We start from the raw sequence: 20082 nt of genomic DNA on the forward strand, positions 1-20082 counted from the left end.
CCATAGGAAACAGAGATAAAGAGAGGTTAAGTGACTTGTCTGGGATCACACAGCTAGTGGATCTGAACTCAGGAGTTTCTGACTTCAGACCCAGGGCCTCATCTACTGCACCACTAACAATTTGAAGATATTTGAATATTCAGTAAACTTCCTTTTCCCTAAAACAGTGATTTAGGAGAGGTGGCAAGCAGACACTGCTAGGGAGGGATGGTGATCTTTGCCCCAGGGTTTTGTATTCAGAGGGCTCTGAAAGCACTTACAGTCATCTAGCAGTCCAGAAGCAATAGGGCTTTGTACCTGGTTAGTAAGAATGGTTAAAATAGGAAGTTACTAAATGGCCACCTGGGGGAGCTCTTATCTCTATTTCTTCCATTCACTCCCTTTTCCCCTACTTATCCCAAGGCAGCTTCCCCAGCAATGACCTTTCTCTAGTGTCTGAGGATCTCTTTCTACCTTATTCCACCCCCACCTACCCACCCACCTCCAAAAGGGCAGAATTCAGAATTCATTCTGCTTACTCTGGATGTGGTCTCTAGTGCAAAAATGTCTATTTGTGACTCTGTGTGCAAGGCAACCTGTTTCATCTGTTTTTTACCTTGAAGTCAACCTAAGGGGAATCAACTCTCCTGCTTCTCTCTTGAGGCAAGAAGGGAACAAATAAAATTCAGGCCTCTTCTGAGAATTTCTTAGTCAAGGTTCTATAGCATCCCTTTTTTTGGGTCCGCAACAACCATTCCCCTCATTAATTTGTTCCTAAGCAAGGAATGGATTTTCTTGATCATAGCTTTTGAGATATAATTTCTGTCTCTCCCACATTAAGTACTACCAGTGAGTAATGGGATAAAGACAATGGGGGCCACCATAGCAAGAAGAATCACAAGATTCTGTGAGCCATATGAGGAAAAGGTTCCCTGCACTACCAGGGGCCGGGTTCATTTCTGATTCTCAGTCAATGGGCAGTAGAAAAATTTCTCCTTTAGTAAAAACAGGGCTAAGATGAGCTGTTAGCTCTAATTCCATGCCCTACCTATAGTCCCACTATTCCCTCAACCCCCACTTACTCTACCTTTTCCCTGAAATCCCCACATAGGCCCTATTTCCACCTGACAGATTGGAGTGGATGAGAGCAGTGGAAGCAACCTAAATCCCTTTGTACCTCTCCTGGTGGGAGTTGGGACAACATCTGAAAAGGCAAAACTGAACTCTCTAGTAAATCATGATATAAATAGATGCACACACATACACACACATACACACATGTATACACATGCACCCCCACCTATGCACATCTATACATATAGGAAAATATGGACATGTCTATATATAGACATATATATGCATATAATACACATATAATAATATGAACTAGTACTAATAATCTATAACTGCACACCTGTTTATTTACTATCTCTCTAGCAATCTGTCCATCTCTTTCTCTCCAACTCTGACAATTATGATGAAAACACTAAGATGCCAGGATGATAACTGGAGGAAGACATTTCACAACTTAAAAACTTGGTAGCTTTCAATAATTCACAAATTTGTAGGGCTTTGTCTTCTGCAGCCCAAGCATGACAGAAAATGTAGATGACTCAAATAAGCATTAAGAATAATCTGGGGGCAGCTAGGTGGCACAGTGGATAGAGCACCGGCTCTGGAGTCAGGAGTACCTGAGTTCAAATCTGACCTCAGACACTTAACACTTACTAGCTGTGTGACCCTGGGCAAGTCACTTAACCCCAATTGCCTCACTAAAAAAAAAATAATAATCTGAGGGGCAGCTAGATGGCACAGTGGATAGAGCACCAGCCCTGAATTCAGGAGTACCTGAGTTCAAATCTGGCCTCAGACACTTGACACTTACTAGCTGTGTGACCCTGGGCAAGTCACTTAACCCCCATTGCCTGCAAAATAAATAAATAAATAAATAAATAAATAAATAATCTGAGGTGGGGGCAGCTAGGTGGTACAGTGGATAGAGCACCGGCCATGGATTCAGGAGGACCTCAGTTCAAATCCGACCTCAGACCCTTGACACTTACTAGCTGTGTGACCCTGGGCAAGTCACTTAACCCCAATTGCCTCACACACACACAAAAATAATCTGAGGGGGGCAGCTAGGTGGCGCAGTGGATAAAACATTATCCCTGGATTTAGGAAGACCTGAGTTCAAATCCAGCCTCAAACACTTGACACTTACTAGCTATGTGACCCTGGTCAAGTCATTTAACCCTCATTGCCCTGCTTAAAAAAAAAAGAACAATCTGAGGGTTGACACATAAACCAGTATAATGGAAACAGCATTGGACTTGGAGGGGAGGTTTTGAGGTCTGAATCTGACCTCTGATACTGTATCACCAGGGATGGAAAATTCACGAAAATCTCTCTAAGCCTTAACTTTCCTAACTGTAAAATGGAGATAATAATAACACTTACTTTACTATGCTGTTGTGAAGAGCAATCAAGATAATGTGTGTAAAACCCTTTGTAAATCTCAAAGCACCATATGAATGTTAGTGCTTTTTGCTGTTGACTTACCCACACAAATAGCAACCCCTATGTAGGCAACCGTGGTGATCAGAATGGCCAGCATTGTTCCTCTGGGGATAGCATCTTGTGGGTCCTTAAAGGGGAAAAAAGATGGGAAGATGAAAGAAGAGTGGTATAAAGTAGGGACATGAGATCACCTGGAATTTATTGTCTTTGCAATCAACAAAACAAACTATATCTTGATTCCAGAAAAGTAGCAAGATTTGAGGATGGAGGGGGCATTTTTATTCTCTACTCAGATGCCAAAATAATCTTCTGACTATACCACTCTCTTGCTCAAAAATTTCCAGTGACTCTCTATAGCCATTAGGACAAAAATAAAATTCTTCATCCTGCCACTTGTAATGATTGGAATGACGCCACCTGCATCTCCAGCAGGTGGCGTCATTCCAATCGTTACACACTTATTAAAACCCTTTACAATCTGACTCCAGTTACTTTTCCTGATTTACTTAATCTACCCAATCTCCTAGTAGCTAAGTGGTACAGTGGATAGAGTGCCAGGCCTGAAGTCAGGACAACATCTTCCTGAGTTTAAATCCAGCCTCGGGCACTTGCTAGATGTATGACCTTGGGCAAGTCACTTAACTATTTGCCTCAGTTTCCTCATCTGTACAATGAGCTGAAGAAGGAAATCTAGTACCTTTGTCAAGCAAGCCCCAAATGGTGTCATGAAGAGTTGGACTGAACAATAATATCTTAGCCAAAATGTCCTTCTTTCTGTACCTTGAATGCAACCTCCTTCTCCTGCCTTAATGCATTTATAGTCTCTCCAACATGACTGGAATGCCTTTTAGAAAGCTCAGCTTCCTTCACTGCTCATGTTAGGTGCCACCTCTTCCCCAGTTTGCCTTTCCTGATCCTTATTAGTGTTCTCTTTCTCTTCAAATTATTCACTATTTCCTTATCTCTTTATATTTTGTATTCTCTAGAAGAGTATAAGCTCTTTAAAGGAAAGGACTGATTTTTATCAGGGGAAGGGCTTTAATTTAAGTGCCCAGAGCAGTGCCTTACCTATAATAAGCATCTAATAAATATTCCTTGAATTGAATTGGAGTTAAGGGAATATAGTCTTTGATTCTGTGTGGCATAGACTGTTCCCACTCGGCCTCCAACTACCTGCTTCAAGGGAGTCTGTAAACTGGAGCCCACTTATCAATCCTTTTCATCGTTGACACCCCTATTGTTTTATATTACTTTTTATTGTGTAAAACCACAGTCATTAACGGTACCTTGACCATGGACTTGAACTTGGCATCAGAAGACCTGAATTTAGATTCTACCTCAGTTTCTTCTTAGCTGTATGACCTTCAGCAGACCACTTATTCTCGGAGTCTCATCTTAATTAATTTGAATTTGTCTGATTTCCAGGTGAAGGTAACACTTAACATAAAGCCACAGTCCATCTTATTGTACTATTCTGCCTATGTCTTCGTGGCATGCCTTTTGTTCCTGAAGATAATAAGGGCTACTCCACAGTATTCTTTTAGGGGACCAAATGAATTAGTATAAATGACAGGCCTTTGAAAAGTATAAAAAAGCTATATAAATATAATTATTGTTACTATTACTATTATTTAATATTTGCTCTTCACTGAATTCAGATTTGTCTTATGGAATAGTTCTGCCACTGCATTTAATCAACAAGCATTAATTAGGCATTGCTTACCCTATGCCAGGCTCTGTACTAAGCATTGGGGGAGTCATTCAGAAAGGATCTGTGGCTTATAGCACATTGTTGGTACCCTCAAAATCAGAAGTTTTTAAACAAAGAAACAGAAATCTTGATTTAAAAAATATTTTGATCAATGTATTTAAATAGAATTGATTTCTTTTGTAATACCACATTTTATTTTAACATATTTAAAAACAGTATTCCAAGGAATTCATAGCCTTCAGACCAAAAGGATCCGTGACTCAAATGATGTGAGGAACCCCTATCCTGAGGGTAGAGTGTCACAGTATTAAAGACCTTTCCTGAAAAAAAAAAAGCCACCCACCTCCATTCCCTCAAAATTCAAATCTAGGACTGCTGTAAGGAATCACCACAAGACAGAATATAGAAGGGGACAGGTAACTATAAACTTATGCTAGGATATTACCTTTTTTCCTTTTCTTTCTGGGGGAATGAGGGTTAAGTGACTTGCCCAAGGTCACACAGCTAGTAAGTAACAAGTATCTGAGGTCGGATTTGAACTCAGGTCCTCCTGAATCCAGGGCCAGTGCTTTATTCACTATGCCACCTAGCTGCCCCCTAGGATGTTACCTTTTTAAAAAATATGTTTTATTGATTCGTCCTGCCACTGAATCACTATCACTTCAATCTTCCCCAACTCCCCACTCCCCACTCCCAACTGAACCTTCCTTTATGACAAAAACAGTCAAACAAAACTACCTGATACAAATAAACATAACAGACAACGTATATCATATTCTGCCCTGGTTGTCCTGTATGTATGCCATAAATGGGAAGAAGTATTTCATTATATGTCTTTTCAATTATAATTAGTTCTTTAATTACTCAAAGTTCAATATTTTCATTTACAAGGTATATACTATTCTTTGTTTTGTTTATTTCACTCTGAATCACTTCATTTAACTCTTCCCATGTTATTCTCATTCCTTGTATTTGTTCCTTTTACTGCACATTAATATTCCATTATATTCATATATCATTTTTCAGCCATTCCACAATTGATGGGTATTTATTTTGTTTCGAGTTCTTTGCTTCCCCCAAAGAGTGCCACTGTAAATATACTGGTATCTACTGAGGCTTTTTTTCTATCTTTGATTTCCTTAGCCGAGCAGGATCACTGGGTCAAAGAGTATAGATAATTTAACCATTTTTCTTAAATAATTACAAATTGATATCCAGAATTGTTGGATTCTTTCATATCCCCATCAGTAGTGTACAACTATGCCCATCTTCCCACATTTCTCCAACATTTGTTGTTTCCATCATCTTTAGCCATATTTGCCAATTTGCATGGTGTGAAGTGAAACCTCAGAGTTGTCTTAATTTGAATTTCTCCTTCTACTAGTGATTTAGAGCATATTTTCATGTAGTCATTTTAAAATTTGTAATTTTTTCCCTTTGATCATTTAAAGAATGGGAGCTGGGGCAGCTAGGTAGCACAGTGGATAGAGCACCGGCCCTGGAGTCAGGAGGACCTCAGTTCAAATCTGGCCTCAGAAGCTTGACACTTACTAGCTGTGTGACCCTGGGCAAGTCACTTAACCCCAATTGCCTCACCAAAAAAAAAAAAAAAAAAAGAATGGGAGCTGGCTCTTGGTGTTATGTATTTCCATAAAATCTCTCTATATTTTAAATATCAGACTTTTAGCAATGATATTTGAAGAAAATATTTTTCCATACTATTTCTCTTCTAGTTCTATCTCCACTGATTATATTTGTGCAAACATTTTAAAATTTATGTGGTGAAAATTATATATTTATTATTGTGATCTCTTCCATCCTTAGTTAAGAATTCTCCACTTAACCATAGTTGTGTAAGGTAAATGTTCTCATTCTTTTCTAATATTTTATATTACTTTTTATATTCAGGATGCACATTAATTTTGAGTTTATTTTGATATATGACATAAACTGCTGATTTAAACTGAATTTTTGCCAAAGTGTTTTCTAGTTGTTCTAGCAGTTCTTGTCAAAAAGGGAGTCAGTCTCCCAGTAAATTATGTTCTTGCATTTAACAAACATTGGGATGCTATTTTTAATTGTTTTTGTTTCTTCCTTATCTAGTCTGTTCCACTGTGCTTTATTCAGCATCAAATACAATTTGAAAGCTGGCCAAGCTATGCCCTTTCACTTGTACTTTTCTACTTTAATTTATGTTGTATTGTCATTTTAAATTGACATTTGCCTTGCCATGAACAGTGAATCTTTTGCTAATTATTCAAGTTTACCCATATCTCTACAGAGAGAGTAACTTTTATAATCTTATTTACATATTATTTCTATTATGTGTGTTGGTAGGATAGCTTTTAGATAATTTGTACATTTCCTGGATATTTTGAATGGAACTTCCTTTCTTATTGTTTCTTCCTGGATTTTGTTAGCACTGTATAAAATGATGAAAAATTTAATGGATTCATTTTGTGTCCTTCTTGAAACTTATATATATATATATATATATATATATATATATATATATATTTGGTGAGACAATTGGGGTTAAGTGACTTGCCCAGGGTCACACAGCTAGTAAGTGTCAAGTGTCTGAGGCCGAATTTGAACTCAGGTCCTCCTGAATCCAGGGTTGGTGCTCTATCCACTGAGCCACCTAGCTGCCCTGAAATGAATATTTTTTTCAATTAGAGTCTTTGCTGATTCTATGGAGTTTTCTAAGTATATCAAACTGTTATCTACAGATAAAAGGAGACTCTTTTCCTTTGCAGATGATTACTGCATAACTTTCAAAAACAATATTGAAACAAAATTTAGCAAATATTTTTTTTAACTTCAAAAATGAATTAATGTAGGTTCGTCAAAATTTTACTATGCCTTAGCTTTCTTACTAGAGGATTGAAGGGTTTATCATTCTGGGAGTTAAAACTAGCATCAAAAAATAACAATTAAACTCCAGATCATTAAAAACTAACCAGGTAACTTGGCACAATCATTTCTATCTTGAAATGGAATATAGTGTTTTCATTACCTGGTATCTTACTCCCACAACCTTAGGACTGCAAAGTAGGGAAGGTAACCTACCTCCAAATCTCCAGAGATGTTAGCTCCAGCAAGAATTCCAGTAGCTGCTGGGAAAAATATGGCAAAGACAGAGAAGAAGCCTTCTCCTTCTGTGAAGCTTGGTCCAAAGTTTTCAGCAAAGATGGATGCTGCAACACAGATGACAGGTAAATTTATCACTTGGATTCTCTTCATAGATGAGGGAATTTTAAAAGCCTTTTCTGTCTATAAGCCTAATGAGCTTTATGGAATTTGTCAATTTCCTATTGAACACCATGTTTGCCATCAGGCCATAACTTAGTGTGTCACCCTGCTCAGTTTATGTCCTCAGAAAATACACCTTCTTTCTCTGACACCACAGCAATACCAGATCTCATCAGGGTTAAGCTTTCCAACTTTTCTGTCCCCAAGAAACAAAAAGAAAGAAAAGGCAATTTAGAACTGAAAGAGTCCCTAGAGATGATAAAGTCCAAACCTTTCTTTTTCAGGTAAGGAAAATGAGGCCCTCTAAGGTGCCATGACTTTGCTAAGGTTTGGCAGATAGTAACTAAAAGAGCCAGAATTTGGATCCAGGACAACTGAGTGAATCTAGGGCTCTTTCCACTATGCCATACTGCCTCTTAGGAAGGAGTAAAACAGTTACACAGTTCCTAGGATATAGAAAATATTTGATATATACTCTATTTGTGCATTTGCTTCTGGGTTTGTGGAGGTTTTGTTTGTTTGTTTGTTTTTATACTATGCCCATGGTTTCATACTGTAACTACAGGGAACTCCTAAGGGGAAAAATCCCTCTACTAATGCAGATTGGTTTTTTTGCTTTCCCTACAATTTTTACCAAACAATGAATTCTTATCTGCAAAACTTAAATCTTTACACTTGTCAAATACAAGGTTACTATATTTATTTGCTGCTGTAAATTATGTCTACTCTGTTCTACTGATCTACCTTTCTGGTCTTCGCTAGTACCAGATAGTTTTGATAATTACTGCCTTATATTATAGTTTAAGAACTGTTACTGCTAAACCTCCCTTCTTTACATTTTTTTATTAGTTTCTTTTGTATTCTTGACATTTTGTTCTTCCAAATGAATTTTGTCATTATTTTTTCTAATTCAGTAAAATATTTTTTGGTAATTTAACTGGAATGGAATTGAATATAAAAATTAGTTTAGTTAAAATTGTCATTTTTATTATATTGACTCTGCCTACCCATGAATAATGACTATTTATCCAATTACTTAAATTAAATCAATAAATTAAATAATTAAAATAAAATAAATGGCACCTGTTCTGACATTTATACTATCTGAGAGTTGCCTGAGGTACTTAGACTTTAAGTTACTTGCCCACTGTCAAATAACTAGGCCCAGATCTCTAGCCACTAAACTACACTGCTCCTCTTCATGTGTACATATGCACAGAGATACCTGAAACCCACATTTGTAAATGTGCTGAAACTTCACTCTAATGCTGTCCTTGAGGTCTATGACCAGAGACTGTCTTATGGCTGAAGACTATCTTCTAATGAGATCTTGTTACTTCAGTGACTAGTCTCCCATTGCCTAGGTTCCGAGATCCTTAAGCTTCTTTACATTGCGTTCTGATCTAGAGCAAATAAGATTATTATTATTTACTATTAGAAAGAATCAGCCATTGTGTAGTGGAAAATATCAATAATTTTTTTTTGTCAGAACAGCTGACCTTGAGTCTCAAGATAATTTTGTCACCCTCGGCAAGTCATTTGTCTTTTCTGTGTCTTGGTTTTCTCATCCATAGAATAGATATAAAAATACTAGAACCTCCTAGAATTATTTTGAGGAAAATGATTTGAAAGTCTCTAAGAGCTGTAGAAATTATCACTAATATATATATACAAATTATCCTAAATATGGATGGAGTTTAATTCATTATTAAAGTGAAATAAATTAGGGGCAGCTAGGTGGCACAGTGGATAATGCACCAGTCCTGTTTTCAGAAAGGACCTGAGTTCAAATTCGGCCTTAGACACTTGACACCAGCTGTGTGACCCTGGGCAAGTCACTTAACCCTCATTGCCCTGCCAAAAAAAAAAAGGTGAAATAAATTAGATCATGGTAGAAGAAAATAGAAAGAAAAAAGAAACTTGGGGAGATAGAAATAAAAATGGAAAGGAAAAGAAATCAGAGAAAATTCCTGAAGGCACAAAGAATGGCAACAGAGGATAAGGAAAAGAAAACTTGTGTGCAAGAAACAAAAAAAGGGAAAAATATAAAAGCAGGAAATACCAGTTCATCTAAATAGTGGATTTTCCCTTTCATTTGATCCTAACAACAGTCCTTAGAGGTAAGTAGGGCAAGTATCAGGTCTCCTGACTCCAGGTGCAGTATTTTTGTCTCTCAACATGCACACACACATATACACATCCACAGGCATACATGTGCACACATATGCACCTATGCACACACACACACTGTGAATAGGAGGGGGAAGAATGGAGAAATGCAGTAGGAAAAGAAAGGGAAGAAAAGATAATAACAAAATGAGAAAACAAGTCCCAAGATTCTAGAAACATAGATCTCAGGTTGGAAGGAACCTTAGAAATTGGCTGGTCCAACTCCCTTATTGTACAGATGACGAAATTTGTGCAGTGATGGGAAGACTTGCCCAGGGTTCCCTGGATAGGAAGTAGAAGAACTAGGATTATTATCTAAATTCTCTGACTCCCAATCCCATTCTCCTTCCTCTAGCCCACAATCCATATGCAGCAAGCACAGATTCATAAGTAAGCAAAAATGGGCAGGTAGGAAAGACTAGATGGATACATGTGTGTTGAGAGTTTGTGAAAGAGATTTGAAAGTTAGAAAACAGACAGGATGAACTTTACGACCAAGAATTATACCATACCAGGATGCTGTAATTCCAGATTTTTAGGCTCCCTTCCTTTTCAAGAAAAACTGGAGATGACCCATCAGAGATATTGTTAAAAAGATTCCTACATGGGGTGGGCAGTTGAAATAAGTTGACTTCTAGAGGATTCCTCAAACTTAGAGATTTTGTGATTCCTTTATGCTTGGAAACCTGGTTAGTCCCCTAATATGGTTGCAAGACCCTAGAGGACAGTGTAGTAAATTAGGCTGGCTAGGTGGCACAATGGATAGAGTGCTGGAGTCAGAAATCCAAATCCAGCTTCAAATACTTACTAGCTGTGTGACCCTGAGCAAGTAGTCACTTAACTTCTCTATGCCTCAGTTTCCTCATCTGTAAAATGGAAATACCATTGCAAACCTTAAAACTATCTAAATGCTTGCTATTATAGAGCATAATGTTGTGGGTTTTTTTTTCCAGGAAGAAGAAAATATGGATGCTTGCATTGTACTACAGTTTCATCATGGTTGCAGTCTACTTACTGCACTTGACCTCCACTCATGTTTGTTCTTAGTTCCCAAAGTAGGATGATAGGGTTCTTCACAAGGGAAATGGAACATTCATAGCAGCTCTCACCTTGGTAATTAAAAAAACCCCTTGATTTCTTCTCATGGTTGGAGGGAATGACAGTTCCAATGAAGAAATTTGCAATTGCAATGAGAAGGATAACAAGAAGTATTACTTGAGCCTGGAAAGAGAAATTCAGATTAGACCATTGCATTTAAGTATGTCTTTTGGATGATAAAGGGGAGAAGGATAGATCTTTGCTGTAACTTTGTTACATCTATTTTAGAAAATAACTGAATTCGTTCTTTTCCTCTCTTGTGCAAAGACTGTGCCATAGGACTACAAAGAAATGAGTCAATGTTTAAAATATATGCACATCAGAACTCATTCATTCAACAAACAAAAAAGTGTGTGCAGAGCATTATATTAGGTGCAATACAAGGTTCAGATAATAAAAAATCCCCTTCCTTCATGAAGCTTAACTCTAGTAGAGTGATAAGAGATAAACATAGAAAACCATAATAGAAAAACCAAGTGGTAGGTGCATTAGAGAGGCAATAAAATATTCTATGAAGATTGGAGGGAAAAGTTATTACCCTCAAGGAGGAGGATTCAAAGGAAACTTCATGAAGGAAGTGGCATTTGAATCAGCTTCAAGTAATATTAGGAATGTAATAGGCAAAGGGGGGTGTTCCAGGTATATGGAATCATGTGATTAAAAGCAGAGGTGGGAGAATATATCACACATGTAAGGGACAGAGGGTAGAGCAATTTCATTGGAATTTATGGAGATGAACTAATATAAGACTAGGAAGATTGAATGGTTTTAGTTTATGGAAGACTTTGAATATAAAGAAAATGAGTTTATACTTGACTTTGGAGGCAATTAGGAGATAATGAAGAGGTTTTAAAAAATTTTTTTAGCAGAGGAATGTTGTGACCAGACCTATGTGATAAAAAACTTTAAATTACTATCTAAATAATAGCCATAACTTATTATTCTCATTATTATTAGTCAGAAATGCAGTGATTCCAAAGAGTCACCACAACGCCATCAAGTACAGGTCATGCCAGAATAACCTTGTATATGTTTTTGACAGGATTACTAAATTAGTAGATGAGGGGAATACTATGGACATAATTTACTTAGATTTTAGCAAAGTTTTTGATAAAAGATCTCATAATATTCTCATGGAGAAAGTGAAGAGATAGGGGTTGGATGAAAATGTAATCTGAAGGATATAAAAATTGTTGGATGGCCAGATTCAAGGAGTGGCTGTTAATTATTCAATGTCAACTTGGCAGAAGGTTACCAGTGAAGTATCCAGAGATCTGTGCTTGGCCCTGTGCTGTTTAAATTTTTAACAATGACTTGAACAAAGGCATGGATGGTACATTCATCAAATTTATAGATGCTACGAACTGTGGGGGGATAGCCAACAGACTAGAAGATAGTCATAATTCAACATGATCTTGACAGGTTAAAGCATTGGGCTTAATTTTTAAAAGATGGAATTCATTAGAATTAAATGTAAAATTTTGGAGCCAGGTACAAGAAAATCAGCTACATAAAAATAGCAGGAGGGAAGCATGGTCAGATAGCAGTTATTCTGGAAATAATTTGGGGGCTTTAGTGGATTATAAACTCAACAATGTGAGTCAGTAGTGTGATATGACATCCAAAAAGGCTAACTCAATTTTGAGCTACTTAAAGAGGGGCAGAGCTTCCAGAAATAGGAAGACAATAGCCCCATTGTACTATGCACTCTTCAGACTTATCTAGAGAATTGTGTTCAATTCTTGGTGCCAAGAAGGACATTGATATGCCATCGAGTGCCTCAAGGAAGGCAATTAAGATAGTGAAGGTGCTTGGGTCCACAACATGTGAGGATCAATGGAAGGAACTGAACATTTTAGCTTAGGGAAAAGAAGTCTCAAGAGGAAAGTAAGAACTGTTTTCAATATGTGATGCACTGTCACATGGAAGAGGGATTAGACCTTTTCTATTTGGCTTAAAAGGACAGAACAAGGAGCAATGGGTAGAAGTCCCAAAGAATCAGATTTAGGCTAGATGGCAGGAAAAACTTCCTGACCACAAAAACTGTCCCAAAGTGGAATTTCCTGCCTCGGGAGATTTTAAGTTCCCCCCTCCATGGATGTCTGCAAGCCAAGGTTAGACAATCACTTGGCGGGTACTTTATAGAAGAAATTGCTTTTGTGTATGGATTGACCTAGTTAACCACTGAGGTCCCTTCTACTCTCAAATTCTGTAATTTTGGGTTGAAAGTTTTCTAAAACTATAATTAGAGGAGTTGCCAACATGTATTCATGGAGGGAGGTTCCACAATAGAAACTTGCTGTATCAATGAAATAATAAATCGGAGGTGGATGGGTGGATCCTGGGATGCTCCTGTTGGCATCCTCAGGTTATACTTCTGAAGCGTATATTGCTCCTCTGGAATGATTATTGTCTACACTGTGACATAGAGGTGTGTGTGTGTGTGTGTGTGTGTGTGTGTGTGTGTGTGTGTGGTTACCTGCAGTCATCCAGACACCCTCTCACCTCCCTTGACAGTTGTTATGGGCTGCACCAATTATAACTCATTCATTCAACAAACATGTATTGAGCACTATGTGCAAGGCACTGTGTCAGGGGAATTCGGGGATTGCAAAGAAGAATATGACCTAGCATCAACCTTGACAGAACTAACAGCTTAGTAGGGGAGATGACACGTCCACAAATAATCATTTATTACAAGATAGAATGTGAAAGTAAAACATGAGAGCCTGAACCAAAATAGCTGGAGTTGGGGCTGAGGATGAGGGAGGGGGGAGGCAGCGAGGGGGGACAGTGAGAAGAACAAGTAGCTAGACTATCCCAGGCTCTAGGGGCTGGGGCGGGGGCGGGGGGGGAAGAAGGAGGAGGAGGAGGTGGACCTCCTGTGTGAGACGCTATGGCAAGGGCCCCCAGGGGAAACAAAGAGGGCATGTAGCACATGGACATTATGTTCTGACTCTGCCTGAGCCTGGCACTTTGGAGGGTCTTATGTTCCACCCAGCCTTAAATTGCCCTTGTTGCCATGACAAGTAATAACCGAGCAATTCTCTTTGAACATATGGTTCTTTTTGCTTCTCTCCTGGCCTGCTGTAATTTGTTCAGAAGTGGACTGGCAGCTATTGATACATCATTTTGAAAAATTCACCTTGGCTTCCCATTCCATTCCAGCCACAGAAATTCCTAAAAGTATCACCACCGTAATGGAGCCTATTATTCTGATGTCGTTGGTTTTATCCACCATCATTGAGTTGCTCTCCTAGAAAAGAATAATAGGTATTATTGTGAACACAGTTTCTTGCAGATAGGTGCTATTAATACAATTAAAGGGAAGCCAGAGATACTATGCGTCTCTGTCTGCAGACTATGTGAAATTAAAGAAAATGATGGAGTGATCAATTTGGGGGAATTAAAAAAGGCCTTATAGGTCTTGTTTCCTGTGATTATAGGTTAGGATCTTGAATCTTAGAAGTCCATCCTCTGTACTTTTTGTGTAGGAATCTATCATAACACCAGATAAGGGGAATTCACTACAAAAGGGACATCCTGCTCAGTTTGGGAAAAGTACCACTTTGTTGGATTTCCTTTTTTTTAATTCTAGGATGGGAGAAAATGGCTAAATGAAAATGTTGGGAGTAGAAAATAAATACCTGCTTAGAGATCTACGAAGTAATAGACTTGAAAATGTATGTATATATTAAAGCTGCTACCTTTTGTAATATATATATATATAATATACACATATACATATATATGTATGTGTATATATATACATATATATATATATATATAATATAATTTCACTTGTTTATTCATTTGATTCTCATTGAAAGGTACTTTTGTACAAATGATTTAGTCACTCCCTGGTCCTCAGTTTTCTCATCTGTAAAAAGAGGACATCCCTCCCACTTTTAGATCTATCATCCTTTGGTCTAATAAATCCAATAATCCTTTGCAACAGGGAGGGGCAACAGAAACCCAAGAAAAAAATTTAAATGCAAAAAAAACTAACCATTGATGGGGGAGGGACTCTATCCAGGAAGAAAAATGAACAGGTTTTTGTCAGGTAGAGAGAGGAACAATGCTCTCTAGCATTGGGTTAGGGCCTGGGGATCCTATGGCTCTATGACCGTTTCAATTCTTTTTTTTTTTTTTTTGCAGGGCAATGAGGGTTAAGTGACTTGCCCAGGGTCACACAGCTAGTAAGTGTCTGAGGCTGGATTTGAACCCAGGTCCTCCTGAATCCAGGGTCAATGCTTTATCCACTGTGCTGTCTAGTTGCCCACCCCCCCCTACTGTTTCAATTCAATTTAATTCAACAGGTATTTATTATATGCCTACCTATTATGTGTTAGGCACTATGCTAGGTACTGGAGAAACAAGGACAACAATAGAACAACCTCTGCCCTGAAGGACCTTATATTCACTGGAAGATTTGGACATCAACTAATACATCCCCTTGCCACAAAGGAAATCTTACAATGTGCTAGACTGGTGAGACTCTAACCTGGAGGACTCAGGGAATGTCTGAAGCAGGGTACTCTCGATTCAGGGCTAGGTTTCCAACCTATGTCCGTCCCCATCTCCCTTAGCTTTCAGTAAACATTCCCTTACCCTCTATTTACCATGAAAGGAAATAAATTCTAGAGTTTATCATGTATTTGTATATAAGAAATAAAAAATAAGATTAATTAATTTTTTGGTAAAGAAAATGTTATTAGTTGCATAGTAACATTTTTAAAGTATCATAAAGTTGTTTCCACTCTAGTCCACTGATTTTCTCACTAACGAAACTACTTTTTACCCTGATTTCCTTCAAGTCTCACCTTCTTCAATGCGACTTTTCCAGTCTTCCTTAATTCTAGTCCATCTCCTGTGTGACTATCTCAAATTTATCCTGTATATATCTTGGTTGTACATAGTTGTTTGCATGTTGTCTTCTTCTCCCCGTCCCTTTTCCCATTAGATTATGGACTTGACAGCAGAGACTGTTTTTTGTTTTTTTTTGGGGGGGGGGTTGAGGGTCTTTTTTCTTTGGTATCCTCTGCATTTAAAACTGTGCTGGCATATAATAGGTGCTTAATAAATGCTTTTTGACTTCATATGACCTTTGGAATATATAGGAAAATATAGTTATTTTCCAAATATTTCCTGTAAATTTCTGGAGGTAACCACAAACTGTAAATTTGGAATCTCTCCTCTATTTGACACATCTTACTTTTGAAAATCCTCATGCTACAGTTTAAACCCATTTTGCCTTGTGTTTTGTATAGGTAGAATTAATTCTAAATTCAATTCAATTCAACAAACATTTGTTAAGTGCTTACTCAGTGAGAGGTATATATACTTATTATCTGGTACCATAGAGAAACTAAAAGACTGAATTCTCCAGCCCAAAGGAAAGAACACCCCCAATTGTAATTTACCGCAAGAAGGTCAACCACGGTCTCAGCGAATCCCACTACATACATGGCAACAGCCACTGCGTTGGCAAAAGCAAAGATGAGGCCTATGGAGCCACCGAATTCTGGCCCTAGGCTTCTAGAAATGAGATAGTAGGCCCCACCTATAACAGAAAGAGAACATCATTTATATGGGTGGATTTCTCAGAGAATCCATTGGGTGACTAATTGTATTGAACCTGGAATTCTTAATATTCCAATGAAAATGCAAAGACTTCCTAATAATCACAGGAGCCTAGAGGCAGCATAGAGAACTGGCCTTGGAGACAGGAAGCTCTGAGTTCCAGTACTGCCACTAAAACGTACTTTCTTTGTGACCCTGGATTAGTCACAGCCCCTGAATCTTCTAGGCCAGGGCTTCATAAACTTTTTTCACCCATGACTCATTTTTGCCTGAGAAATTTTAATGTGACTCTGGGTATATGGGTATATACAGTAGGTATATATAACCTTTTACTGTTGCCCAGTTTTTTGCAATTTGTGTGGCACCATATGGGTTCAGGACCCATAGTTTAAGAAGCTAGGCTCTAAGCAACCATTAAAGTCTATAAATTACAAAGAAGTTACCAACCTGTATTAGTAAAGGGAGTTTCCTCATCTGGGAGGTCTATATATAAATAAAATCACAGGTCTATTCTATATCCCTAGATGGGTCTTTCAGGAAGGACCTGACCTATCTCTATATTTTGTAAAGAGTCTAGCATAGATGTTGTTGTTTAGTTGATTAGTCATGTTCAGCTCTTTGTAATCCCATTTGGGGCTTTCTTGTCAAAGAGTGATTTACCATTTTCTTCTCTAGCTCATTTTACAGATGAGGAAACTGAGGCCAAAAGGGTTAAGTGACTTGCTCAGGGTCACACAGCCAGAAAGTATCTGAGGTCAGATTTGAACTCAGGGTCCTCCTGACCCTAGCCCTGGTGATCTATTCACTGTTGCCATTTAGAATAGGTGTACCTTCCTTGACACTCAATATGTAAAAATCTAGATATATAAAAATCTAGATCCACACAGAGGTGAATTACAAAATTATTAGTTGTCCTACAAAATAATTCTTTGACTTACTGTGGAATTTGTTTGTATAAGAGCTCCCCCAAATACAATTAAACTGATACAATTTTTATTATCTCAGAAACATCTGTTACATAAAGCAAACTATGCCAGCCCTATGCTGTGTACCCTTACCACATTGGACTTGAGTTTCCTTTCTTAATCCAGGATCTAGCCAGTAGACATGTATGTGTCTGTATGTGGATGATGGGATAGGCTGGTGTTGTGGAGGGATAAAGAAGCTTAGAGGTAGAGAGTTTTCCATTACTGGAGGTAAATAAGCAGAGTAACCTCTTTAAGGGGAAGGGGCTACTTGTTGGGGATCCTGTAGAGGAAATTCATGCCTCGTCAGGGAGTTGAATTAGATGTCATCTGAGCTCTAAGGTCATTTCCAACTCTGAGATTGCATGATTCTGTGATTTTATTAATAGCTGCCTCCTGAGGCATAAAAAGCCATTAATGGCTATTAATGCCTGTAGAGGCATAGGACTAGCCATTCTGCCCAGTAATGATGTCTCTTGGTACATAAGGAACTCAGAAAAGAGCTAATTAAGTGACTATGAAATGCCAATCAATGAAAATTCCATCAAAAATGCTTGAATATTACAAGGTAAAATAAAGAAATGCCCTCTACTCCAGGACCACACTTGGAGAGGCAAAGAAAAATGGTTGGAGTGTTGGACTTGAAGACATGGGGACCTGAGTTCAGTTTCTACCTCAGACACTAGTTGTGTGACTCTGGGAAAGAAATAGGTCCATTGATCACAGGGTTCATGGGATCTAGAGCTGGAAGGGTTTTCAGAGACCATTCAGTCCAAACCCCATATTTTACAGGTGTGGGAACTGAGGCTTAGGATATTAAGTGGGTTTCCCAGAACAAATAAGTAGGGGTTTTTTTGTGACAGGATTTGAACCCAGGTTTTCTACATCTCTTGATTCCATAGACTTTCATCCTCTGTTATCTTCCAGGAGTCTCTTGTAGACCTTCATTTGCTCATCTACAATAGCACCTCCTACATAATATTTTTGTGTGGATCAAATGAAATATGTATCAAATGTATGTATATTTGTATGCATAATTTTTTTGTTCAGTCATTTCAGTTGTGTCTGACTCTTTGTGATGCCATTTAAGTTTGTTTGGGTTTTTTTTTTTTTTGGCAAAGATACTGGAGTGGTTTGTCATTTTCTCCTCCAGCTCATTTTACAGATGAGGTAACTGAGACAAAGAGGGTTAAGTGACTTGCCCAGAGTCACACAGCTAGTAAGTGTCTGAGGCCACATTTGAATTTAGGAAGCAGCTAGTAAGTGTCTGAGGCCACATTTGAATTTAGGAAGATGGGTCTTCTTGACTTCAAGCCCAATACTATCTACTGTTCCAGATAGTTGCCACCATATATATGTGTGTATATTTTATAAACCTTAAAATGCTATATAAATTCCAATTATTATTAAATGTTGAGGGGAAACACAGAATGAGTTTAGTATGGGGCATTGGAAGGCCCCTCCTTCCTCAAAATATCTCCTTTACTGGTATGAAATTCCTATTATTGGAAGAATTGTTTTTAGGCTAAGGAATCAAAGGTATAAGTTAATGAATGCTGGGTAATTAGGATGACTAACTCTCAAAGAAGAAAGGAGAAATAAACCTCCCTTCCCTCTTTGAATAGGTGGAAGTAGACTTGCATATCTGGTGGATCTGATTGATATGCTGGTTAGTTTTACTGAAATGCTTTTTCCCCCTCTTTCTTGTCCTTTGCTATAAGGGAACGATAGCTGTGTATTGGGGAGGACAGGGGTATATATATACATATATATATATATATATATATATGTTGGAAAATGAAGCGATTCCAAAATAAAAGGAACCAACATGTTTTAAAAGTCTCAGTTAAAAGGTAAATGTGCTATCAACAAGCATTTATTGTGTGGCAGGCACTGAGCTACAGGGTTATTCATTAAGCCATTGTCTCACATTAACAACTTAGTATTGATTCGAGTACCTAAATAGCTGGTTAGTCACCTTGGCACTGAGGAAATCACACTAGGTATCATTTATGTAGCTCTTTAAGGCTTGTAAAGTTCTTTACAAATATTATCTCATTTTAACCTCACAGTAACTTGAGGAAGTAGGTGCTATTGTTATCCTCATTCTTTTAGATGAGAAAACTGAGGCAGACAGATTTTTTTTAAAGTTACTTCCCTACTGTCTGAGGTTAGATTTGAACTCAGATATCCCTAATTCCATGTCCAGAACTGTAGCCACTATGCCACCTAGTTATTGCAGATGAAGGTAAACTTAATAAGGGAAGACAGTTGGCAAACCTACTATGTGCCAGGTACTGTGTTAAGTGCTTGGAGTAGAAAGCCAAAAAACAGTGACTCAAGCTCCAGGAAGCTAGAGGACAGATTGAAGTTATTGGATGAGAGAGGAGCATGGAAGAGCATTTTGACAAACTTTACCTGTTTCAGAGTTATGCCTGGGATCAATCCTATTCAAAAAGCATTGAAGTGAAGGTTTAGAATTTAATTTCCCATGCCTCTTTGTCATTAGTAGTATGGAGTAATAGGTGAATACTGGAGACAGTAGGTAGAAATCCGAGGAGAGGTTCTCAGCATTGAAAGTATAGGTAAGAACCCCAAAGATGTAGAATGAAAACAAGTGGGGATACTTGTCTCAGGCTCTGAGGAATCTCCTGCTTTTCACCATTGTGCAACTATAGACCTTTCTACCAAGAAAGGTAGCTTTGTCATAATGACTTTTGGTTTTGTTTGTTTTTGTGTTTTTTTGTGGGGCAATGAGGGTTAAGTGACTTGCCCAGGGTGACACAGCTAGTTTCAGGTGTCTTA

The 20082-nt window shown here is 38.0% G+C and overlaps 1 protein-coding gene across 2 annotated transcripts in view; it reads right to left on the reverse strand.

Annotated features, from left to right (window-relative positions):
* SLC12A1 (solute carrier family 12 member 1) overlaps nt 1-20082 on the reverse strand; it is a 135220-nt gene that overhangs the window by 89999 nt on the left and 25139 nt on the right. For both annotated transcript variants that reach the window (XM_043984361.1, XM_043984362.1), the window contains 5 exons: nt 16153-16292; nt 13875-13985; nt 10741-10852; nt 7280-7407; nt 2539-2623 (listed from right to left, as the gene is read on the reverse strand). In XM_043984361.1, coding sequence (XP_043840296.1) covers nt 2539-2623; nt 7280-7407; nt 10741-10852; nt 13875-13985; nt 16153-16292 — 576 coding nt within the window. The remainder of the gene's footprint in view (nt 1-2538; nt 2624-7279; nt 7408-10740; nt 10853-13874; nt 13986-16152; nt 16293-20082) is intronic.

The sequence above is a fragment of the Dromiciops gliroides genome, chromosome 2 (genome assembly GCF_019393635.1).
Source record: "Dromiciops gliroides isolate mDroGli1 chromosome 2, mDroGli1.pri, whole genome shotgun sequence".
Lineage (NCBI taxonomy): Eukaryota > Metazoa > Chordata > Mammalia > Microbiotheria > Microbiotheriidae > Dromiciops > Dromiciops gliroides.